Below are 26,998 nucleotides of genomic sequence, written 5' to 3'. Positions count from 1 at the left end.
CCAATCCGATTCGCCTTTCCGACTGACTCTGGACTACCTGGGGTATATCTGCCGTCATGTGGTCACAAAGAGGAAACGCAGCAATTGCATGCTAGAGTGCGTGTGTGGGTTTTATAGATTAAAGAAAGCTAGGGGATCTGACCAGGATTATACAGAACAAAATACGATTTATACAAAAAAAATAAAACATAAGGAAAGCGTATGTTTGTATCAGATGACAAACACAATAATAAACTACACAGGCTAGGTTTAATTCTGTTGGTAATTCGTCTCTCTAAACGGTCTGATCTTCCTAGCAACAAAGGAAGCAACCATGAGACACAAAAGATAGGGGAGAATCAGCGGCACTGCTGTATTTCAGCACCACAAAGCTGGACAGCGCCACACAGGCGGTTAACTCGGATAGCTGCACTCCTTCTTATAGACCATGGGAATGTTTCTGAATGCTTCCCCTGGGTGTGTTACAGTTTCCGTTAGTTTCGTCAAAGCATTCGTGTAAGCATTTCAACTTATTAGCGCTAAGGTCTTCTAAAGAGGCATGCATAATTAATTTATTAAATTAGTATTAATTCAGTTCAGACACGGTACCTAGAAGAAGGAAATGATCTCAGCACTTACCGTGAAATCAGCAACTCGTAAATTGCAAATATTATTTACCAATACATTAGTTACTTGCAAATGTTTTATTTGATGTGATGAGTTTTTGTTTTCTTTCTTTCTTTTTCTTTCTTTCTTTCTTTCTTTCTTCTAGATTTATTCAACAATCCATATTTAAGCCATGTTTCAAATTTTAGTGTTTACTGATAATAAAATCGACCATCAAAGACAATACTAAAATCCTTGACAGCAACAGAGCTTCTTTGGTTCTAAATTCAACAAAACATAAGACAAAACTTTATGTACGCAGCCAGTCAAGGTTTTAACACCTGAGGATTGCTATATTAAAGTTTTTATTTATTTATTTGTTTGTTTGTTTGTTTGTTTGTTTGTTTGTTTGTTTATTTATTTATATTATTAATGCCACATAGAAATCATTTTATTTAAGGAAATATTAGATGGCTGATCTGAGTCTAATATAGGTGCTTTTTTTTTTCTAAAGAAAAAAGACGTTCATTTAGTGACTAAATCAGTTAAACTTATACATAAAAGACTGATTAAAAAGATGAACATAATAAATTACGGTACTGCGTGTGATCAGGTATGAGCTGTAATTAGCCTGCACAAGGTTATAGTGAGGGGTTAGCTGAATTTGTAATGGCAGTTGTAATCAGCCATTCCCATGAATGTGTTTGACTTACCTTGATTAGATGTAAGTTTATGTTTATATATATATATATATATATATATATATATATATATATATATATATATATATATATATATATATATATATATATATTAGATATTTGCAGTACATCTTATAGTTCACAGTGAACAAGTCATTAATAAAATAAGGCATTTCTTCTTTTTCTTTTTTAGTTAAGCGAAAGCTGTAATGTTATTATACAGTGTAATATCTTTATTTTAATGCAGTCATTCATTTGTATTGTACCTAGTTTTGATTGAGAGAAGAGTGTTTGCAGCATGTCAGTGTGTAAATATATGATTTTAGGCTGCTTTAATAGTGTAATAGAAATGTAAACCACAACTTTGCTTATTTTGTGCAGGTAGGTTTCATTTATTTATTTATTTTATAGTTCCATGCTTTCAGTGTCAAGTCAGTTTTTCCAGTCATTCTATAATATTTTATGGTGTGCAATGTTAAATTATTAAAATAAGAATGCTTACCTTATTTGGAGAAACACAGGAAATTGTTGACGAAAGGCATGGAAAAAAGAACAGAAAAGAAAAAATCTTTTGGTCAGACAGACATCTTAGATTACACATGATCAAGAACACTAAATGAAATGAGCAAAACAAAATATCCCTAATAAAAAGAGTTTAAGGGAACGATGTATTATGGCAAACACCAGAGGGAGCATGAGAGCTGAAGCCGTAGTACGCATGCGCGTACATAGACAAAGGGGAAAGGGGGGGGGGGGTCTCGAGAGACAGAGAGGGGTGGGGCTGGGGGGTGGGTTTTTTTTTTTTTTTTAAACCTATTATCACATGCAACTCCCAGTGGAACTGATTCCCCCCTCCTTATTGTGAAAATGGGCCAGTCTGCCATGAGACTCAGTCTGTTGCCATGGAAACACATCCACCTCATGTTGAGGTGAGGGATGTGTGTATGGGGAAAAAAAAAATAGAAAGATAGAGAAAGAAACATTGCATGTCTGTAAATCTGTAGGTGGAGGAGGTGTTTGGTGAGAAGCTCCACAGAGAGAGAGGAAGAAAATAAGTCAATTTGAAAGATAATACAATTTCACAGAGAAGGAATCTAGTAAAAGGCTATTTCATGTGATTTAGAGACATGTAAACAAAAATACAAAAACCAAACAGAGGTGACTAACATGTCCAATATAATGAAATACAGTCAGCTTGACTTATTTATGGCAGGATTTTAAAAAGGAAATAACAATCAGATTAGCAGACTGATATATGTGCAGGATTTATGAGGTGAATTGAAAACAAAAGGTTTCACTGCAGAGGCCACTCCCTGTCTTCCACATGGCTGTGTTTTCTTCTCCTACACTCTTCATATAGCTTCTGAATGAGGAGAGGAAGAAAGAGACAGAAAGGCTGTGCCTTTCAACACCAGACTGTTTATGTTTTGGTCAGTCAGACTGTTAACCTCCTATGATGTTATTCCTTATAATATGACCTGACAGATTGCAGTTTGGATGTAGTCAATAAATTGTTTCTCTCTCTTAGTCTTTTCTTATAGGAGCATCTAAGATTTATTTATTTATTTATTTATAACACTATCAATGTAATTTTGAATTTACTTCATATCTCTGTGCAGTGCTGAGCTGTCTGAATTCAAAAATGGACAGACACACAAACCAGCTTTATACACTTTATGAAAGGCACTGTATGCATGTTAGAAATTGTAAAATATTCCAGAAATGAAGCTAAACAGACCACTCACAATTACCTAATACATTATGTACTACACATGGTGAAGATATGAATAAAATAATATTAAAATGATTTTTTTCTTTTGATAATTAAATCAAATGTGCCAAATAACACCAGTGTTGACAATATTCCTGCCATCAGTGACCAACATGAATAAATACCTTAATTAATAAATTAACTGAGGATAAACAGCTAACTCTAGTATTTAGTTTATTTATTTGGTCATCAACATTTATTAACATGGTACTAGTGCAGGGGTATTGTGCATTTTAACATTTAAACAAATGTCAGTTAATACATGTTACCTTATGTTTTTTTTCGTTAACGTTAAAAATGTTAAAGTTTATTGTTTGTAAACAATACATGTTTACTAAATGCGTTAAATCAGTAGTACTCAATGTGGGATCTGCAGAACTCCAGGGGGCTGTGAAGCATATATAGCAAATTCATGATTTTTTTAATTAGTTACAGTGGTGGAAATCACAACCTATTACTGTCATCAAAGTTATGATATTTATTATTAGTCAGAATGCATTGGACTTTTAGTTTCATAACTGGAGTGTCAACTCAGGAGGTCTTGGAAGCCCACAGCCACCGAGATTACTGTTCTCCCTCTTCTAACACAACAAATTTACCCTGTAAAGTCATGGCATGTTACCTGAATCTATTCAGGTGTTAAATGAGGTATAAACTCTGTTATACTGTAACTTATAATATTAGAGACCTTGTGATATCTCTGAACTAGAGAGCACTGTACATGCAGGACCCTGGACAGCACCAGGATGGTGCGTTCAGTAAATGGACAAATCCTTTTTCCATTAACCTCTAAAACAAATTTTAAATTTCCTGTTGAAATAGTCAGTACAGGATTTTGCAGAGGTTTTTTTGTGATTGTTTCAGCCCAAAATGCTTGATTTTACAGTTTTTTGTGTGCTTATTTTCCAGAAAACTACTTGAATTGGCAACACTGCAATTGCATGAAATTGTGTTTCGCAGTGATGATTGTTGATAAATGAGACCCATTAGCTGTAGTCATGTTTGACACACGTGAATCATAGAAGACTTTGGTTGAATGTGTGTTGTGATGACGTCACGTGACGCATCTTGGCCCAAATCTGCAGCAATTTTGAAAAATTGCATGCTCCTTCTCCTCCGTTAATTACTGTGATCGCAAAATCACGAAATCCTGGAGGGACTGAAAAGTCAAAACAATGGCATGTTTTCCCCTGTGTACTGCCCAATGAAATAGGTAAAATGAACTTTCACAGATTAAAAAGATGAACTGATGTTCTCTGTGTGTGTGTGTGTGTGTGTGTGTGTGTGTGTGTGTGTGTGTGTGTGTGCGTGTGTCTAATGTATTCTCACTGTACCCCAGGCAATAATAACTTTTCTGAATAAGCTCAAAGTTCTCAGTAATATATCTACTAGTTCAGATATATGGGGGGGGGGCAGATAAAATAAATGCCCTTCTTACAGATTTTTGTGATTATTATGTCTTCATGTTACCTAGAGATATAATTATACAATGAATATTTAAAAGTAGTCAGTAAAACAGAAACTTTACAGGAAACCAAACAGCAGTAAGGAAACAAAATGTCCATCTTCAACTAGTTACAGTTCATTGTCACTTTAAAAATGCTTCTTATGAGACTTGGCTAAAAAGAATGCTGCCACTAAGTTCTCCATTTCCAAAGACCACCAGTTGTGTTCAATTGAAATTACTTGCAGAGCTGAGAGCCTCTCTTGGCTCATCGTTGACCTGAAGTATGTTTTAATCAGTAATCAGCTTTAAAGCTGAACAACTTATCTCACCAGAGGCAATGGTGACAGGAAGAGTTCTGGCTGCCAGATAGGTTTGTCCTCTTCATTTTCAGGAATTAAATATTACACGACGTGAGTGAGAAGGAGCATAAACGAGTCTTCACACTCAGAATGTGGGGCCCCTGGCAGTTGCCTGCCTTGTATCTATGCCTCTGATATTGAGCTAGTCTTCAGAAATCTCTCTGAAGTCATGTATACTGAATTCTGCAAAATATTGAGTTGTCCAAAATGTAGTATTTCTCCCAATCATACACTCTGACATCTCTACTTCAAGAAAACATTATTATATTTCACCAAAATGACAAGGAAATGTTTTTATTTACATTAATAATATAAATGTTTTCAATATTTTCCTGATCCAAATAATCGCTATAAAAATTCAACATTTTCAGGAACACATAATCCTGTTTCTTTAAGAGCTCTGGACTGCATCTCCATGGCAACCAGAATGACCTAGCACAGTCTCACTGCAGCAAGCAGCTTGCTCAGATACACCCACGGTTTAATCCACGCAACAGAAACAGTAGCATCCACTGTAGCATCGACTACAAAAATATATGCCAAACAAAACTAATAACATGCACAAAGCACAGGCTGTGGTCAGACAGATGTGTGGCATTAATGCAGCTGTGCCACTCCCAGTTCCCAACAGCCCACAACAGCAAAACCCATTGCACCAATGCAGATAAAATAAAATTGGTTGATGCTAATTAGAGAACAAAAAGGCATCTGACAAATTTTAAATTGTTAGAATGCATTTACAAAGGCACAAGTCTCCTATGTCTCCTTCAGTACAGAGGCACAGTGAATGTTTTTTTTTTTTTAATCAAAAGGGCAAAGATCTCTGTATATGGTGTGACTCCATAAGGGATACTATTTAATACTGAGTAAAAGAGAGAACACAGACTTATTCATTACACAAAAGAATGCTGTCTGGGGTGTCCATTGATTTTCCCTTGATTTATCAAACAGTAAATATCTTCATTCTTATGTTTGACTATATGATTTTAATATGAATAAAAAACAGCAAATGAAAGGCCCTTCACATTCAAGAGTATTAGGGCTGTGTGTGTGTGTGTGTGTGTGTGTGTGTGTGTGTGTGTGTGTGTGTGTGTGAGTGAGTGAGGAAATTGGGTCAGTGTGAGCCATGCAGTGAAGACAAAACCTCATGAATGTACTAATTTAATTCAATCCATACAAACTGTGCATTATTTTCAAATACTCAACAAAATTCAATACAACTACATGTATAAAAATATGAGCTCTGATAGAAGAAAGCTTAATGCATAGTCAGACGTTTCCATATATATATATATATATATATATATATATATATATATATATATATATATATATATATATATATATAAAATATGGAATCGTCTGATATTGATGCTGAGAGCATTATCATATATATTTCCATTTATATATATATATATATATATATATATATATATATATATATATATATATATATATATATATATATATATATATATAAATGGAAATATATATGATAATGCTCGCAGCATCAAAATAAAAAAAGTGTTTTATGAAATGTGATTCATACTATTTACTCTTTAAGGATAAGCACTGAAAAGGCTGAACTTCTCGTGGCCCACAGATTCCCTGTGCAAGCAGGCTGCAAGAGACACTCATGGGAAGAAGCCTCACCTCTGAGAGCAGGTCAGTGTCATCCAGTTCCCTCTTTTTTCTCTGCACAGTCCCCATTAGACTCACACTCCCGAGAGTATTTTGGCTGTACGGCCTGACAAACTTTACGTCACTCATCCTCGAGTCAGTGGTTCCACACATCTCATAATTATACACATGCTGCAAAGTGCCATCTGGATAGCTCGGTGGGTAATAAGGGATCACGGGCAGATTCGCGGCGGATTTATAGAACAGTCTTTTCTGCCTCCATCTGTAGATTTTTACTGAAATGATGGCAATTATTGAAACAATGAACAGCATTGATACCGCAGCAAGAGCTAAGATTAAATAAAATGTCAGATTATCATTGTAATTGTTGTCACGAGTGAGTTCTGCGAATTCTGAGGGCATTTCAGGGAAAGTGTCTGCAACAGCTACATTGATGTTCACTACAGCTGAGCGAGATGGCTGTCCGTTATCCTCCACAACTACAGTGAGCTTTTGTTTGACAGCATCTTTATCAGTGACCTGGCGCTCAGTTCGTATCTCTCCATTCTGCGCTCCCACTTCAAACAGCGCCCTGTCTGTGGCTTTCTGGAGTTTGTAGGAGAGCCAGGCATTCTGTCCAGAGTCCACATCAACAGCCACCACTTTAGTGACCAGATAGCCGACATCTGCTGAACGAGGCACAATCTCAGCCACCACAGAGCCACCAGTCTGTACTGGGTAGAGAACCTGAGGCGCGTTGTCATTCTGATCTTGAATAAATATGTTTAATGTTGCACTGCTGGACATTGCCGGTGAGCCCCCATCTTGAGCTTTGATTTGGATTTTGAAAGATTTCAATTGCTCATAGTCAAAAGATTTTACTGCATAAATTACCCCACTGTCTGCATTTACTGAGATATATGATGACAGCGGCACTCCGTTTAACTCCCCGTCTACAAGAAAATAAGACACTCTAGAATTCAGTCCCCAGTCCGCATCATCTGCTTTAACAGTGAGAACAGACATGGAGGCTGGGTTGTTCTCAGGAACATACACGGTATAGATTTCTTGCTCAAACTGAGGTGCATGATCATTTACATCTGATATTTTTATGGAGAACAGTTCTTTACTTGAAAGGGCTGGGCTTCCAGAGTCTGCTGCCGTTATTGTAATGTTATAAACCGCTATGTGCTCCCTGTCTAGTGCTGAATCTGTCACTAGGTTATAGTAACTACTTAATGACGCCACGATTTTGAACGGAGTGTTAAGCTCAATAGAACACATGACTCTGCTGTTGTCGCCCGAATCAAGGTCTTGTATGTTTATCATGGCTATCACAGTGCCAGGCTCTGCGTCTTCGGAGACAGTACTAGAGAAAGACATGATTGTGATTTTTGGAGCGTTATCGTTTACATCAATGACGTCAATCATAATTTCGCCGGTGTCCGTCAGTCCACCATGATCTTTTGCCTTGACTTTGATTTTAAACTGCTTATGTTTTTCGTAGTCCACATCACCTATGAGTTTTATCTCACCAGATTTGGCGTCAATAGAAAACAAAGCTTTTTCAGTCGTAGTCGCGTGCTCAAAATAATACTGTATATCATGGTTAGACTCGTCTGCATCGGTCGCACCGACTGTAATGACGAGTGTACTTTTCGGTGCGTTTTCAACAACGGAAGCTTTATATAAGCGTTGCTTAAACATGGGAGCATTGTCATTAGCATCGAGCACGACAACGTTTAATTTCACAACGGCAGACCTCTGAGGTTTTCCGCCATCGAAAGCTGTCAGTGTCAAATGATGCTGCGCTTTTTCTTCTCTGTCGAGTGCTGTCTGAAGAACCATTTCTAGATTTTTGCTCCCGTCCACGCCATTTTGAACATTTAAATTAAAATGATCAGTAGGGTGCAAAGTGTACTTCTGTAACGAATTTGCCCCTACATCTGCATCAATGGCACTAGCTAAAGAAAAACGAGCCCCGGGGAGGGCAGACTCACTGATTTCCAGATTTATTTCGCTTTCCGGAAACACAGGTCTGTTGTCATTTATATCTAAAATGTCTACTGTAACGCGATACAGCTGCATCGGGTTATCAAGTATCACCTCAAAACTGACACTGCATGCAGACATGTCTCCACAAAGCTGCTCTCTGTCTATTTTTTCCTTTACAACCAGCTGTCCTTTCTCTTTGTCCAGTCCCACATACTGACTGCCGTCTGCAGTGAAAACACGAGCTTTTCCCGATACCAGTCTTTTCGGCTCGAGGCCAAGATCCGTAGAAATACTTCCGATGAAAGAGCCCACGGGCGTTTCTTCTGGTATGGAGTAACGAATTTGCCCGCCTACGAGGTTAACAAACAATACCAAAGCAAATCCTGTCCACAATCGCAGTCCAAGCAGCCAGCCTTTTTCTCCCGTCCCCATTTTAAGCATCTTAGAAGTCCAACAAAGGCAGTGGTGAAATATCCAAACGGAAACGCTAGAAAGATAATCCCAGAACACTTACTCCACGAAATACGTCACTCAGACTGCGAGCAGCTTTCACTGAAGTGTCCCTGAAACACTGAAATGCTAAAAGTGTGCGAGATTGAACGTATCGTGCTTTTTATGCTGCAGGAAGGGTTAAAGGAAATAAAGAAGCAAAATTACATTCAAACAAACAGCGACACTTAGGCTTCAGATGGAGTATTGCAGTTGTCTAGGAGGAGTGCAAAAACGATTGCTCATAATTAAAAGAAAATAATACATTGGTAGCGCCCTTATTCATGAAACACCCTGGATTAAGAGATGTTGGAAATAATTATTTCAAAGAAGTAAACAATTTTAATTATTAAAAATTAGTTCCTTCGTGGATTTCAAACAAGTATTGTACACAGCGATCTCACCTCTGAGAGCAGATCAGTGTCATCCAGTTCCCTCTTTTCTCTCTGCACAGTCCCCATTAGACTCACACTCCCGAGAGTATTTTGGCTGTACGGTCTGACAAACTTTACGTCACTCATCCTCGAGTCATTGGTTCCACACATCTCATAATTATACACATGCTGCAAAGTGCCATCCGGATAGCTCGGTGGGTAATAAGGGATCACGGGCAGATTTGTGGCGGATTTATAGAACAGTCTTTTCTGCCTCCATCTGTAGATTTTTACAGAAATTATGGCAATTATTGAAACAATGAAGAGGACTGAAACCGCAGCAAGAGCTAAGATTAAATAAAATGTCAGATTATCATTGTAATTGTTGTCACGAGTGAGTTCTGTGAATTCTGAGAACATTTCAGGGAAAGTGTCCGCTACAGCTACATTGATGTTCACTACAGCTGAGCGAGATGGCTGTCCGTTATCCTCCACAACTACAGTGAGCTTTTGTTTGACAGTATCTTTATCAGTGACCTTGCGCACAGTTCGTATCTCTCCATTCTGCGCTCCCACTTCAAACAGCGCCCTGTCTGTGGCTTTCTGGAGTTTGTAGGAGAGCCAGGCATTCTGTCCAGAGTCCACATCAACAGCCACCACTTTAGTGACCAGATAGCCGACATCTGCTGAACGAGGCACAATCTCAGCCACCACAGAGCCACCAGTCTGTACTGGGTAGAGGACCTGAGGAGCGTTGTCATTCTGATCTTGGATTGTAATTTTTACTGTCACGTTACTACTGAGTGGAGGGGAGCCTCCGTCCTGCGCTCTGACGCGGAAATGGAAGTCCTTTAACTGCTCGTAGTCGAAAGAGCGCACTGCATTAATGACTCCACTATCAGCACTGACTGACACGTATGATGATACAGGAACTCCATTGACAGTGCTCTCTTCTAAAATATAGGAAACTCGAGCATTCTGTTTGAAGTCTGCGTCACTGGCATTCACTGTGAATATAGAGAGACCTGGTGTGTTGTTCTCCACCACATAGGCCTCGTAATTCATTCTTTCAAACACAGGGGCGTTGTCATTTATATCTGATATGTGTAAATGGAGAGAAGTGCTGCTGGAGAGTGAGGGAACTCCCTCATCAGAGCAGATCACAGTGATGTTATACTCGGCTTCTCTCTCTCTATCCAATTCCTGATCTGTCAGCAGGCTAAAGACATCATTGGACGGAGATGCGATAGTAAAAGGAATGTTATCAGTAATAATGCACTGAACTTTTCCATTTGCATCTGAATCCGGATCATTTACTTTGACCATTGCTATAACTGTGCCAGCAGATGACTCTTCAGATATAGAACTGGACATTGATAGAATAGTTATAGATGGCTCATTGTCATTTATGTCCAACACATCAATAATTATTTTACAGGAATCCGAGAGTCCTCCATGATCCTTCGCTTTAATTTCAAGTTGATATTGGTTTCCTTTTTCAAAATCAACCTGACCATGGAGCACGATTTCACCACTATATTGATCTATAACAAACAAATCCGACAAACGATCCACTGTTTTTGACATGTAGTATGTCACTCGTCCATTAGAGCCTTCATCTGCGTCAGAAGCGCTCACTGTAATTAATTTCGTTCCTTTAGCTGCATTTTCTGTTAATGTAGCTCTGTATACTTTTTGTGTAAAGACAGGAGCGTTATCATTAGCATCAAGAACAGTAACATGTATCTGTACAGTACCAGACAGAACCGGTTCACCTCCATCCATCGCTGTTAATAACAAAGTAAACGTTTCCTGCTTTTCTCTGTCGAGAGGTTTTTGTAAAATCATTTCAACGCTTCTATCACTAACGGCAGGATTTTGCAAATCTAGCACAAAATGATCTTTCTGCTTAAGTGAGTAGCTCTGAAGTCCGTTGGTACCGACGTCAGCATCCATTGCTCTCTCTAACATGAATCTCGCTCCCGGTACAGCCGACTCGCTTATTTCAAAACGTATTTCCTCCGTGGGAAAAACTGGAGCATTATCATTTATATCTGTGATTTCGACGGCAATTGTGTACAGTTCCATAGGACTCTCGAGTATCATCTGGAGGTGCAGAGCACAATGCATTATTTTAGCGCACAAAGACTCCCGATCTATTTTTTCTTTAATTAGAAGCATACCTCTTTCTTTATTCAGCTCGATGTATTCTGTATTATCCCCGGAAAATACACGCGCCTTTCCAGATCTCAGTCTTTTTAAATCTAATCCCAAATCCTGAGCAATATTTCCAACGATCGAGCCTTTCGCCATTTCCTCCGGTATGGAGTAGCTGACCTGTCCGAGCACGGAGCGAGAAGAAAGGAGGATGAACAACAATACCGTGTGCCACATCACTGCGTCTGCCATTTTCTCAGCAAACCTAAGATCTACAAAATGAAATCCTCATTCAGTTTAAATATCCTCAGAATGCGTCGCATTCACCGTGAGATCCATAGTCTGATATTACAAACGGTAATGAAAACGACCGACGGACTGCGTACAAGTAAATCTTTTCCGCCAGTATGGGCTTTCTTCCTCTCCTCTCTGTGGGTTGGTGTGTGTGGGAATCGGGCACAAACGCGAAATGTCCAAGCTACGTTGATAAACAGCGGCCCTTTGAGTCAAAACTAGGAATTACACATTGATTGATTAAATATAAGTTCTAAAAATTAAATCGAAAAAACATGTTTACATACGCGCCAAAGAATAAGTCTAATTGTGGCATAATCATGATCAATGCTGTATCAGCTAAAAATACTTGTTTTCTCGTCATTTTTAAACCACATGACATCAATTTTCAATACTAGCGCCTCTCCATTACCGTAAAAAACAACCCCACAACAACAACATGGATGTATGTTAACGAGAGCATAATTGCAAAGAAGAAAGAGATAAATATGTCTACTGCAGTTACAAGAACCTGCTGAACGGCATTCTGAACGAGGCACAATTAGATTATAATTAAGAGCTGAAAACACACACAAAATGTTCCTTCAGTAAAACATCATGTTTTTGTCAGAAAATGATTTAATATGTCGTTGAAAGAAAAAAATAAACCCACAGGCATGAATTCAATGTGATAAATTAAAGGCCTGTGATATTGCCCGTCGCTGTCCAGATTACGTGGTTCTGAAAATGTCCCAAACATCAAAATCATAAGCTATAATGTTCGAATAGAATGTAAAAACTACCAATGAAGAACTTTAACAGTATGGCCGTATTACCTTTGTTTAGACTGACAGGACAGTGAGCAAAAAGTGACCTTGGAAGATTCATCATGACGTGTTTTGTTTATATAATCTTTATGTGGTTGGATAATCTCGAGACTAAAGTGTATTACAGAAACGCTTACCATTTCAGGAGAATCAGTATTTTCTAGAAGAATATTTTCTTTCATCGAGCGCTGCATAGTCTCTGTAAAACTCGGGTCCATCACTAAAACACTTTGTCCTCCAAGTGTAGAATATTTACAGCCACTCTTCCTCGAGTCAGTCGTCATACAAGCATCATAATTATACATGTGCGGCAGAGTTCCAGTAACTCCTGTGTCTGCGTAACCGGGAGGATAGTACGGAATAACTGGGAGATTGGAGTGATACAAGGCGCGCGATTGTCTCCACCTGTAGATCTTTACTGATATTATAACTACTACAGTTGTGATGAAAAGGAAAGAAACAGCAGCTAATGCTAAAACTAAATAAAAGGTGAGGTCATCGTTATATTGTTTGGCGTGCGTAAAGTCGGTGAATTCTGAGAGCACTTCAGGGAAAGTGTCCGCTACAGCTACATTGATGTTCACTACAGCTGAGCGAGATGGCTGTCCGTTATCCTCCACAACTACAGTAAGCTTTTGTTTGACAGCATCTTTATCAGTGACCTGGCGCACAGTTCGTATCTCTCCATTCTGCGCTCCCACTTCAAACAGCGCCCTGTCTGTGGCTTTCTGGAGTTTGTAGGAGAGCCAGGCATTCTGTCCAGAGTCCACATCAACAGCCACCACTTTAGTGACCAGATAGCCGACATCTGCTGAACGAGGCACAATCTCAGCCACCACAGAGCCACCAGTCTGTACTGGGTAGAGAACCTGAGGAGCGTTGTCATTCTGATCTTGGATTGTAATTTTTACTGTCACGTTACTACTGAGTGGAGGGGAGCCTCCGTCCTGCGCTCTGATGCGGAAATGGAAGTCCTTTAACTGCTCGTAGTCGAAAGAGCGCACTGCATTAATGACTCCACTATCCGCACTGACTGACACATATGATGATACAGGAACTCCATTGACAGTGCTCTCTTCTAAAATATAAGAAACTCGAGCATTCTGCTTGGAGTCTGCGTCACTGGCCTTCACTGTGAATATAGAGAGACCTGGTGTGTTGTTCTCCACCACATAGGCCTCGTAATTCTTTCTCTCAAACACAGGCGCGTTGTCATTTACATCTGATATGTGTACACGGAGAGAAGTGCTGCTGGAGAGTGAGGGAACTCCCTCATCAGAGCAGGTCACAGTGATGTTATACTCGGCTTCTCTCTCTCTATCCAATTCCTGATCTGTCAGCAGGCTAAAGACATCATTGGACGGAGATGTAATAGTAAATGGAATGTTATCAGAAATAGTGCACTGAACTTTTCCATTTGCATCTGAATCCGGATCATTTACTTTGATCATTGCTATAACTGTGCCAGCAGGTGACTCTTCAGATATAGAACTGGACATTGATAGAATAGTTATAGATGGCTTATTATCATTTATGTCCAACACATCAATCATTATTGTACATGAATCAGAAAGTCCTCCATTATCTTTGGCTTGAACTTCAAACTGATAATGATTTCCTTTTTCAAAGTCAATCTGCCCATTTAATACGATTTCTCCGCTATATTGATCTAAAATAAACAAATCCGACAAACGATCCACTGTTTTTGACATGTAGTATGTTACTCGTCCATTAAAGTCTTCATCCGCGTCAGAGGCGCTTACCGTAATTAATTTTGTCCCTCTAGCTGCATTTTCCATTAATGTAGCCCTATAAACCTTTTCCTTAAAAGCTGGAGCGTTATCATTAGCATCAAGAACAGTAATATGTATCTGTACAGTACCAGACAGAACCGGTTCACCTCCATCCGTCGCGGTTAATAACAAAGTAAACGTTTCCTGCTTTTCTCTATCGAGGGGTTTTTGTAAAATCATTTCAACCCTTTTAACACCGTCCGCCTGGTTTTGTAAATCTAACACAAAATGATCTGTCGGCTTAAGTGAGTAGCTCTGAAGGCCGTTGGTACCGACGTCAGCATCCATTGCTCTCTCTAACATGAATCTCGCTCCCGGTACAGCCGACTCGCTTATTTCAAAACGAATTTCTTCCGTCGGAAAAACTGGAGCATTATCATTTATATCTGTGATTTCGACGGCAATTGTGTACAGTTCCATAGGACTCTCGAGTATCATCTGGAGGTGCAGAGCACAATGCATTATTTTAGCGCACAAAGACTCCCGATCTATTTTTTCTTTAATTAGAAGCATACCTCTTTCTTTATTCAGCTCAATGTATTCTGTATTATCCCCGGAAAATACACGCGCCTTTCCAGATCTCAGTCTTTTTAAATCTAATCCCAAATCCTGAGCAATATTTCCAACGATCGAGCCTTTCGCCATTTCCTCCGGTATGGAGTAGCTGACCTGCCCTAGCACGGAGCGAGAAGAAAGGAGGATGAACAACAATACCGTGTGCCACATCACTGCGTCTGCCATTTTCTCAGCAAACCTAAGATACACAAAATGAAATCCTCATTCAGATTGAATATCCTTGAAATGTGTCGCATTCACCATGAGATCCACAATCTGATAGTACAAACGGTAATGAAAACGACCGACGGACTGCGTACAAGTAAATCTTTTCCGCCAGTATGGGCTTTCTTCCTCTCCTCTCTGTGGGTTGGTGTGTGTGGGAATCGGGCACAAACGCGAAATGTCCAAGCTACGTTGATAAACAGCGGCCCTTTGAGTCAAAACTAAGAATTACACATTGATTGATTAAATATAAGATCTAAAAATTAAACCGAAAAATTCTTTTAAATGCGCCCCAAAGAATAAGTCTAATTGTGGCATAATAATGCTCATTGCTGTATCAGCTAAAAATACTTTTTTCTCGTCATTTTTAAACCACATGACATCAATTTTCAACACTTGCGCCTCTCAACAGAAAAAAACGACAGCAACAACATGGATGCATGTTAATGAGAACATAATGGCAAAGAAGAAAGACATAAATGTGTCTACTGCAGTTACAAGAACCTGCAATTAGATTATAATTAAGAGCTGAAAACACACACATAAAATTTTCCTTCAGTAATACATCATGCTTTTGTCGGAAAATGATTAATATGTCGTTGAAAGGGAAAAAAAACCCCGCAGGCATGAGTTCAATGTGATAAATGAAAAGCCTGTGATATTGCCCGTCGCTGTCCAGATCACGTGGTTCTGAAAATGTCCCAAACATCACAAACGTAATCTATAATGTTTGTATAGAATGAAAAAAGTTCCAATGTAGAAGTTTAACAGTATGGCCGTATTACCTTTCTTTAGACTGACAGGACAATGAGCAAAAAGTGACCATGGAAGATTCATAATGACGTATTTTGTTTGTGTAATCTTTATGTGGTGGATAATCTCGAGACTAGAGTGTATTACAGAAAGGCTTACCATTTCAGGAGATTCAGTATTTTCTAGAAGCAAATTTTCTTTCATCGTGCGCTGCATCGTCTCTGTAAAACTCGGGTCCATCACTAAAACACTTTGTCCTCCAAGTGTAGAATATTTACAGCTACTCTTCCTCGAGTCAGTCGTCATACAAGCATCATAATTATACATGTGCGGGAGAGTTCCAGTAACTCCTGTGTCTGCGTAACCGGGAGGATAGTATGGAATAACTGGGAGATTGGAGTGATACAAGGCGCGCGATTGTCTCCACCTGTAGATCTTTACTGATATTATTACTACTACAGTTGTGATGAAAAGGAAAGAAACAGCAGCTAATGCTAAAACTAAATAAAAGGTGAGGTCATCGTTATATTGTTTGGCGTGCGTAAAGTCGGTGAATTCTGAGAACACTTCAGGGAAAGTGTCCGCTACAGCTACATTGATGTTCACTACAGCTGAGCGAGATGGCTGTCCGTTATCCTCCACAACTACAGTAAGCTTTTGTTTGACAGCATCTTTATCAGTGACCTGGCGCACAGTTCGTATCTCTCCATTCTGCGCTCCCACTTCAAACAGCGCCCTGTCTGTGGCTTTCTGGAGTTTGTAGGAGAGCCAGGCATTCTGTCCAGAGTCCACATCAACAGCCACCACTTTAGTGACCAGATAGCCGACATCTGCTGAACGAGGCACAATCTCAGCCACCACAGAGCCACCAGTCTGTACTGGGTAGAGAACCTGAGGAGCGTTGTCATTCTGATCTTGGATTGTAATTTTTACTGTCACGTTACTACTCAGTGGAGGGGAGCCTCCGTCCTGCGCTCTGACGTGGAAATGGAAGTCCTTTAACTGCTCGTAGTCGAAAGAGCGCACGGCATTAATGACTCCACTATCGGCACTGACTGACACGTATGATGATACCGGAACTCCATTGACAGTGCTCTCTTCTAAAATATAAGAAACTCGAGCATTCTGCTTGGAGTCTGCGTCACTGGCCTTCACTGTGAATATAGAGAGACCTGGTGTGTTGTTCTCCACCACATAGGCCTCGTAATTCTTTCTCTCAAACACAGGCGCGTTGTCATTTACATCTGATATGTGTAAACGGAGAGAAGTGCTGCTGGAGAGTGAGGGAACTCCCTCATCAGAGCAAATCACAGTGATGTTATACTCAGCTTCTCTCTCTCTATCCAGCTCTTGATCTGTGAGCAGGCTAAAGAAATTCCTGGACGGAGATGTGATGGTAAAAGGAATATTTTCACTGATAATACACTGAACCTTTCCATTTTCACCGGAATCCGGATCATTTACGTTGATCATTGCAACAACAGTATCTGCTTTTGACTCCTCAGATATAGTATTAGACAAAGAAAGAATGTTAATCGATGGTGTGTTATCGTTAATATCCAACACCTCAATAATAACCTTACATGAGTCAGAGAGTCCTCCTTGATCTTTTGCTTGAATTTCGAGCTGATAATTGCTCGATTTTTCAAAGTCAACCTGCCCGTTTAATATGACTTCACCAGTATTTACGTCGACAGTAAACAAATCTGATAAACGATCTACTGTTTTTGACATGTAGTAAGTTACCTGTCCATAAGAGCCTTCATCTGCGTCAGAGGCGCGCACGGTAATTAATTTGGTTCCTCTAGGTGCATTTTCGGTTAATGTAGCTCTGTATAATTTTTGCGAGAAGACAGGAGCATTATCATTAGCATCAAGAACAGTAATATGTATCTGTACAGTACCAGACAGAACCGGTTCACCTCCATCCGTCGCGGTTAATAACAAAGTAAACATTTCCTGTTTTTCTCTGTCGAGGGGTTTTTGTAAAATCATTTCAAGACTCTTATCATAGTTAGCCTGATTTTGTAAATCTAAAACAAAATGATCTGTCGGTTTAAGTGAGTAGCTCTGAAGGCCGTTAGTACCGACGTCAGCATCCATTGCTCTCTCTAAAATGAATCTCGCTCCCGGTGCAGCCGACTCGCTTATTTCAAAATTAATTTCCTCCGTTGGAAAAACTGGAGCATTATCATTAGTGTCCGTGATTTCGATAGTTATTGTGTACCGTTCCATTGGACTCTCGAGAATCATTTGTAGATGTAAAGCACACGGAGTCTTTTTTGCACAAAGCGACTCTCGATCTATTTTTTCTTTAACGAGAAGCGAGCCCCTCTCTCTGTTCAGTTCTATATATTCCGTGCTGTCCACCGTGTAAATGCGCGCTTTCCCAGATTTCAATCTTTTTATATCCAAACCCAAATCCTGAGCAATATTTCCAACCATCGAGCCTTTCCCCATTTCCTCCGGTATGGAGTAACTGACCTGCGCGATCACGGAGCGAGAAGAAAGGAGGATGAAAAACAATACCGTGTGCCACATCACTGCGTCTGCCATTTTCCCGGCGGTACAGAAGATCCGCAGAAATATAATCCTACTCTAGTTTTAAAATCTTTGATATCTGTGCACATCCACTGGAAATCCACGCTCTGTTTCGGGTAACGGATTTTAAATAAAATGTTCAACAGTGTGTGCGCAAATACCATCCTACAGAGAAGCCTTTCTCTCTCTGGTCTGAGGTTTGCTAGGGGTGGGTACGGGACATGAAAGCGCAAAATTAAAGCTTCCTTGATAAACAGCGGCCCTTTGAGTAAAAAATGAAGAATTACACCTTAAGTGTACATTGCAGTAAGAACAAAGAAATTATTTTGATTCTCACGTCATCACAGTGAACAATGTATCCGGAGGATATTTTTTAATTTAATTAAATTTTTTATTTATTCATTTTATTTAAAAAATTTATTTAACCTCGTGACTGCTCATAACCGCATGTTTGCAACAAAATAATCTTCTGAATAGTTTCTCAGCGTTTGACAGCCTTATTTCAGCAAATAAGAAAACACCATCCGTATTTTCCCCGGATATAAAGGGATGAAGAACGAGGAGAAAGTAAAAGATCTGCCAAAAATTTGCTACAATTCTCTGATCTTGAGTTGAAAACATATAGATAAAGGTTTTGCTATTACAAGTACAGTTTGTTGCCAGACAATATATAATATTTTATAGAAAGCTAAAACCTCAGCTAGGTATGATTTCAGTATAACAAGTAATGGCATGTGAAATTGCGCTCTCTTGAACAAATGGTTTTGAAAATATCTAACCAATGAAGTTTTTATTATTATTATTATTATTATTATTATTATTATTATTTTATTTTTATTTGTATTTTTTTTACATTATAACAAATTTCATGTTGAAGGTAACAGTACTTTTGTCGATGGAGTTTACATATAATCAATATATTGAATAGGGCAGCGGGCAAAAACGCATTAACACTAAAAATGACAGTGGAAAATTGTTCATGACGTTTTGTTTGTGAGTTTTTGAGCGATAGATAATCTCGAGACTAAAGTATATTAAATAAAACCCTTACCATTTCAGGAGAATCAGGATCTGCTAGAAGAATATTTTCTTTCATCGCGCGCTGCATAGTCTCTGTAAATCTCGGGTCCATCACTAAAACACTTTGTCCTCCAAGTGTAGAATATTTACAGCCACTCTTCCTTGAGTCAGTCGTCATACAAGTATCATAATTATACACGTGAGGCAGAGTTCCAGTAACTCCTGTGTCTGCGTAACCGGGTGGATAGTACGGAATAACTGGGAGATTGGAGTGATGGAAGACACGCGATTGTCTCCACCTGTAGATCTTTACTGATATTATAACTACTACAGTTGTGATGAAAAGGAAAGAAACAGCAGCTAATGCTAAAACTAAATAAAAGGTGAGGTCATCGTTATATTGTTTGGCGTGCGTAAAGTCGGTGAATTCTGAGAGCACTTCAGGGAAAGTGTCCGCTACAGCTACATTGATGTTCACTACAGCTGAGCGAGATGGCTGTCCGTTATCCTCCACAACTACAGTGAGCTTTTGTTTGACAGCATCTTTATCAGTGACCTGGCGCACAGTTCGTATCTCTCCATTCTGCGCTCCCACTTCAAACAGCGCCCTGTCTGTGGCTTTCTGGAGTTTGTAGGAGAGCCAGGCATTCTGTCCAGAGTCCACATCAACAGCCACCACTTTAGTGACCAGATAGCCGACATCTGCTGAACGAGGCACAATCTCAGCCACCACAGAGCCACCAGTCTGTACTGGGTAGAGAACCTGAGGAGCGTTGTCATTCTGATCTTGGATTGTAATTTTTACTGTCACGTTACTACTGAGTGGAGGGGAGCCTCCGTCCTGCGCTCTGACGTGGAAATGGAAGTCCTTTAACTGCTCATAGTCGAAAGCACGCACGGCATTAATGACTCCACTATCAGCACTGACTGACACATATGATGATACAGGAACTCCACTGACAGTGCTCTCTTCTAAAATATAAGAAACTCGAGCATTCTGGTTGGAGTCTGCGTCACTGGCCTTCACTGTGAATATAGAGAGACCTGGTGTGTTGTTCTCCACCACATAGGCCTCGTAATTCTTTCTCTCAAACACAGGCGCGTTGTCATTTACATCTGATATGTGTAAACGGAGAGAAGCGCTGCTGGAGAGTGAGGGAACTCCCTCATCAGAGCAAGTCACGATGATGTTATACTCAGCTTCTCTCTCTCTATCCAGCTCCTGATCTGTGAGCAGGCTGAAGAAATTTTTGGACGGAGATGTGATTGCAAAGGGAATATTTTCACTTATAATACACTGAACCTTTCCATTTTCAGCTGAATCCGGATCATATACGTTCATCATTGCAACAACGGTGTTAGAAGGAGATTCCTCCGATATAGAACTGGCCTTTGACAAAATACTGATTGTCGGTTTATTATCGTTTATATCCAACACATCAATAATTACCTTACATGAGTCCGATAGACCTCCTTGGTCCCTGGCTTGTACATCAAGTTCATAATGGCTTGTTTTTTCAAAGTCACCCTGTCCTTTTAATGTTAAATCGCCGCTATTCTGGTGTATAATAAACATTTCATTCACATCCTCGTCATTGTTTGAAATGTAATAAGTCACCTGTCCGTTTGTTCCTTCATCAGCATCAGATGCGCTCACGGTTGTCAATTTAGTGCCTTTCGGTGCGTTTTCAAGCACTGCGGCTTTATATACTTTTTGCGTAAAGACAGGAGCGTTATCATTAGCATCTAGAACAGTAATGTGTATCTGTACAGTACCAGACAGAACTGGTTCACCTCCATCCGTCGCTGTCAATAATAATGTAAGCCTTTCCTGCTTTTCTCTATCGAGTGGTTTTTGTAAAACCATTTCAAGGGTTTTTCCACCACCCACGTGGTTTTGCAAATCTAAAACAAACTGATCTGTCGGTTTAAGTGAGTAGCTCTGAAGGCCGTTAGTACCGACGTCTGCATCCATTGCTCTCTCTAACATGAATCTCACTCCCGGTACAACTGACTCGCTTATTTCAAAACGAATTTCCTCCTTCTGGAAAAATGGCGCATTATCATTAATGTCCGTGATTTCGATAGTTATTGTGTACCGTTCCATTGGACTCTCGAGAATCATTTGTAGATGTAAAGCACACGGAGTCTTTTTTGCACAAAGCGACTCTCGATCTATTTTTTCTTTAACGAGAAGCAAGCCCCTCTCTCTATTCAGTTCTATATATTCCGTGCTGTCCACCGTGTAAATGCGCGCTTTCCCAGATTTCAATCTTTCTATATCCAAACCCAAATCCTGAGCAATATTTCCAACCATCGAGCCTTTCCCCATTTCCTCCGGTATGGAGTAACTGACCTGCGCGATCACGGAGCGAGAAGAAAGGAGGATGAAGAACAATACCGTGTGCCACATCACTGCGTCTGCCATTTTCCCGGCGGTACAGAAGATCCGCAGAAATAAAATCCTCCTCCAGTTTTAAAATCTTTGATATCTGTGCACATCCACTGAAAATCCACGCTCTGTTTCGGGTAACGGGTTTTAAATCAAATGTTCAACAGTGTGTGCGCAAATACCATCCTACAGCGAAGCGTTTCTCCCTCTGGTCTGAGGTTTGCTAGGGGTGTGTATGGGACATGAACGCGCAAAATTAAAGCTTCCTTGATAAACAGCGGCCCTTTGAGTAAAAAACAAGAATTACACTTTGGTTTAATATCAGTTCGAAGATACCAATTGCAATAAGATTAAAGAAATAACTTTGATTTGGAAATAATTGTGAACATCCATTTATCAGGCAGAAATGTTATTTATTTATTTTTTGTTTTATTTTATCTATTTATTTTAACCAGATTTCTGCTGGATTGCAGACTTTGTTTTGTGAAAACATTCTGCTTTGTGAATATCTTCTAAACATTTCACAGCCTTATTTTAGGAGACAATAAACCAGCGTGGATGTTTCCCCCGGAACTAACGGCGAGGAAGATACGGAAGAAAAATATTTATGTAAAACCTACTACAATCACATGACCTAGAGTTGAAAGCCCATTCATAATGGTGTGAGTACTACGTGATCAGTTTGCTGCCAGACAATATGTAAATCTTTATAGAAAGCCAACAACGCCGTTAGACATGAGTTCAGTATGGCGAGTTGTGTCGCTGTTCAGCATAAATGGTTCTGAAAATATCTAAATAACAGGAGACAAAGAAAATTTGCTTAAAATATAATAAACACCACGTAGGTATTTAGGAATATTCTTTTCGATGGAGGTTATTTGTAAACAATAGCCATCAAGCATCGATACAACAACTCTACCTAAAAGTATTTTAGTATTCATAATTTAAAGCTTATTGTGCTCGTTTAAAATAATACTTATCTTTAAACTCTGTTGATTTCATGCATTGGAAGTACTGCTTTGTAAACTTTGGCACTTATCTGTAGACATGTCTGAGTTCAACGTGATAAATTACTTTTAAATAATTTGCTATTTAAATTTAAATACATGATCACATTCGTGACATTCTCCCTTGCTGTCCTGACAAGTGCTGTAAACAAATATTGTGTTCAGTATTTAGTAACACACGGAAGAATCTATAGTATACTGATTTTTAAAGGAGGGAACAAACACTGAGACGATACTGTAGAGTGTAAAATATTTGACAACGTGTATGTCTTATGGTTATGAAAAATGTCTAACTTGTAAAATTATCTGATGGTTGCAAAAAAGGAGAAAAACGCAAAACAATTTCTAGTTTTTTAAAATTCATATCAGTATTTTTAGCGGGCCAAGTTATCTGTATTGTGCTGAAGAAACCCACATAACTAATTAAATGTACATTAATACAACAGAATACTGGTGACTGAAGTTTACTGGACACTTGTCGACGAGGGTATAATAAAGCGACACAGTGTAAAGATCCTGTATGTCAAGGTGACAAATTTGCCTTTTGTTCACTATAAAAATCTTTGAATAAAGTAACAAAGCTATAAACAAACCCTTACCAACTCTGGAGAATCAGCCTCATCCAAAAGATTATTTTCCTTCATTACACGCTGCATAGTCTCTGTAAAACTCGGGTCCATCACTAAAACACTTTGTCCTCCAAGTGTAGAATATTTACAGCCACTCTTCCTCGAGTCAGTCGTCATACAAGCATCATAATTATACATGTGCGGTAGAGTTCCAGTAACTCCTGTGTCTGCGTAACCGGGTGGATAGTACGGAATAACTGGGAGATTGGAGTGATACAAGACGCGCGATTGTCTCCACCTGTAGATCTTTACTGATATTATAACTACTACAGTTGTGATGAAAAGGAAAGAAACAGCAGCTAATGCTAAAACTAAATAAAAGGTGAGGTCATCGTTATATTGTTTGGCGTGCGTAAAGTCGGTGAATTCTGAGAGCACTTCAGGGAAAGTGTCCGCTACAGCTACATTGATGTTCACTACAGCTGAGCGAAATGGCTCTCCGTTATCCTCCACAACTACAGTGAGCTTTTGTTTGACAGGATCTTTATCAGTGACCTGGCGCACAGTTCGTATCTCTCCATTCTGCGCTCCCACTTCAAACAGCGCCCTGTCTGTGGCTGTCTGGAGTTTGTAGGAGAGCCAGGCATTCTGTCCAGAGTCCACATCAACAGCCACCACTTTAGTGACCAGATAGCCGACATCTGCTGAACGAGGCACAATCTCAGCCACCACAGAGCCACCAGTCTGTACTGGGTAGAGAACCTGAGGAGCGTTGTCATTCTGATCTTGGATTGTAATTTTTACTGTCACGTTACTACTCAGTGGAGGGGAGCCTCCGTCCTGCGCTCTGACGCGGAAATGGAAGTCCTTTAACTGCTCGTAGTCGAAAGCGCGCACTGCATTAATGACTCCACTATCAGCACTGACTGACACATATGATGATACAGGAACTCCGTTGACAGTGCTCTCTTCTAAAATATAAGAAACTCGAGCATTCTGGTTGGAGTCTGCGTCACGGGCCTTCACTGTGAATATGGAGAGACCTGGTGTGTTGTTCTCCACAACATAGGCCTCGTAATTCTTTCTCTCAAACACAGGCGCGTTGTCATTTACATCTGATATGTGTAAACGGAGAGAAATGCTGCTGGAGAGTGAGGGGACTCCCTTATCAGAGCAGGTCACGGTGATGTTATACTCAGCTTTTCTCTCTCTATCCAATTCCTGATCTATCAGCAGGCTAAAGAAATTATTTGACGGGGAAGTGATCGTAAAGGGAATATTATCGTTAACAGTACAGCGAACTTGTCCATTTTCACCGGAATCCGGATCATTTACGTTGATCATTGCAACAACAGTCTCTGCTTTTGACTCCTCAGATATAGTATTAGACAGAGAAAGAATGTTAATCGATGGTGTGTTATCGTTAATATCCAACAGCTCAATAATGACCTTACAGGAGTCAGAGAGTCCTCCCTGATCTTTTGCTTGAATTTCGAGTTGAAAATTGCTTGTTTTTTCAAAGTCAACCTGCCCGTTTAATACAACTTCACCAGTAAATCCATCGACAGTAAACAAATCTGATAAACGATCTACTGTTTTTGACATGTAAGTTACCCGTCCATAAGAGCCTTCATCTGCGTCAGATGCGCGCACGGTAATTAATTTGGTTCCTTTAGGTGCATTTTCGGTTAATGTAGCTCTGTAGACTTTTTGCGAGAAGACAGGAGCATTATCATTAGCATCAAGAACAGTAATATGTATCTGTACAGTACCAGACAGAACCGGTTCACCTCCATCCGTCGCGGTTAATAACAAAGTAAACATTTCCCGCTTTTCTCTATCCAGTGGTTTTTGTAAAATCATCTCAAGACTCTTATCATCGTCTGCCTGATATTCTAAGTCCAAAACAAAATGATCTGTCGGTTTAAGTGAGTAGCTCTGAAGGCCGTTAGTACCGACGTCAGCGTCCATTGCTCTCTCTAACATGAATCTCGCTCCCGGTACAGCCGATTCGCTTATTTCAATCCTGATTTCCTCCTTTTGGAAAAATGGCGCATTATCATTAGTGTCCGTGATTTCGATAGTTATTGTGTACCGTTCCATTGGACTCTCGAGAATCATTTGTAGATGTAAAGCACACGGAGTCTTTTTTGCACAAAGCGACTCTCGATCTATTTTTTCTTTAATGAGAAGCGAGCCCCTCTCTCTGTTCAGCTCTATATATTCCGTGCTGTCCACTGTGTAAATGCGCGCTTTCCCAGATTTCAATCTTTTTATATCCAAACCCAAATCCTGAGCAATATTTCCAACCATCGAGCCTTTCCCCATTTCCTCCGGTATGGAGTAACTGACCTGCGCGATCACGGAGCGAGAAGAAAGGAGGATGAAGAACAATACCGTGTGCCACATCACTGCGTCTGCCATTTTCCCGGCGGTACAGAAGAGCCGCAGAAATAAAATCCTCCTTCAGTTTTAAAATCTTTGATATCTGTGCACATCCACTGAAAATCCACGCTCTGTTTCGGGTAACGGGTTTTAAGTAAAATGTTCAACACCATGTGCGCAAATACTGTCCTACAGCGAAGCCTTTCTCTCTCTGATCTGAGGTTTGCTAGGGGTGGGTATGGGACATGAAAGCGCAAAATTAAAGCTTCCTTGATAAACAGCGGCCCTTTGAGTAAAAATCAAGAATTACACTTTGATTTAATATCAGTTCGAAAATGCAAATTGCAATAAGATTAAAGAAATAACTTTGATTTGGATGTAATTGTGAGCACCCATTTATCAGGCAGAAATTTTCATTTATTTTTTGTTTTATTTTATCTATTTATTTTAACCGAATTTCTGCTGGATTGCAGACTTTGTTTTGTGAAAACATTCTGCTTTGTGAATATCTTCTAAACATTTCACAACCTTATTTAGGGGACAATAAACCAGCGTGGATGTTTCCCCCGGAATTAACGGCGAGGAAGATACGGAAGAAAAATATTTACGTAAAACCTACTACAATCACATGACCTAGAGTTGAAAGCCCATTCATAAAGGTGTCAGTATTACATGAACAGTTTGCTGCCAGACAATATTTAAATCTTTATAGAAAGCCAACAACGCCATTAGACATGAGTTCAGTATGGCGAGTTGTGTCGCTGTTCAGCATAAATGGTTCTGAAAATATCTAAATAACAGCAGCCAAAGAAAATTTGTTTAAAATATAATAAACACCACGTAGGTATTTAGGAATATTCTCTTAGATGGAGTTTATTTATAAAAAAAAAAAAAAAAAATACACAAAGCCATCAAGCATCGATACAACAACTCTACCTAAAAGTATTTTAGTATTCATAATTTAAAGCTTATTGTGCTCGTTTAAAATAATACTTATCTTTAAACTCTGTTGATTTCATGCATTGGAAGTACTGCTTTGTAAACTTTGGCACTTATCTGTAGACATGTCTAAGTTCAGCATGATAAATTACTTTTAAATAATTTGCTATTTAAATTTAAATACATGATCACATTCGTGACATTGTCCCTTGCTGTCCTGA

General features: G+C 39.5%; 2 protein-coding genes across 48 annotated transcripts in view; both read right to left on the bottom strand.

The window, feature by feature from the left end:
* The window catches only part of LOC128620528 (protocadherin gamma-C5-like), a 197,290-nt gene that overhangs the window by 37,077 nt on the left and 133,215 nt on the right, over positions 1–26,998 (bottom strand). For 2 of the 47 annotated variants that reach the window (XM_053645633.1, XM_053645653.1), the window contains exon 1: positions 23,484–25,894. The exons of 38 other annotated variants lie outside the window; for them this stretch is intronic. In XM_053645633.1, coding sequence (XP_053501608.1) covers positions 23,484–25,877 — 2,394 coding nt within the window. In that variant the 5' untranslated portion in view covers positions 25,878–25,894. 7 more of the 47 variants (XM_053645629.1, XM_053645651.1, XM_053645630.1 and 4 more) reach the window with 4 other exon arrangements.
* On the bottom strand, positions 1,711–18,772 carry LOC128620532 (protocadherin gamma-A2-like). The gene is made up of 2 exons (XM_053645669.1): positions 16,084–18,772; positions 1,711–1,788 (listed from the first exon to the last, which is right to left on the bottom strand). The coding sequence occupies exons 1-2, from the start codon at positions 18,478–18,480 to the stop codon at positions 1,762–1,764; spliced, it is 2,424 nt and encodes an 807-aa protein (XP_053501644.1). The 5' UTR covers positions 18,481–18,772; the 3' UTR covers positions 1,711–1,761.

Source organism: Ictalurus furcatus, chromosome 16, assembly GCF_023375685.1.
Source record: "Ictalurus furcatus strain D&B chromosome 16, Billie_1.0, whole genome shotgun sequence".
Lineage (NCBI taxonomy): Eukaryota > Metazoa > Chordata > Actinopteri > Siluriformes > Ictaluridae > Ictalurus > Ictalurus furcatus.
The sequence above is the reverse complement of the archived record's forward strand: the minus strand, read 5'-3'. Positions and strand labels throughout refer to the sequence as shown.

Coding starts and splice junctions, on each gene's coding strand:
- LOC128620532 (XM_053645669.1), bottom strand. CDS start 18,480: ATGGCAGACGCAGTGATGTGGCACACGGTATTGTTTTTCATCCTCCTT. Junction 1,789..16,083: donor ATACTGAATCTCCTGAAATG/GTAAGCCTTTCT, acceptor TCTCCAAATAAG/GTAAGCATTCTTATTTTAAT.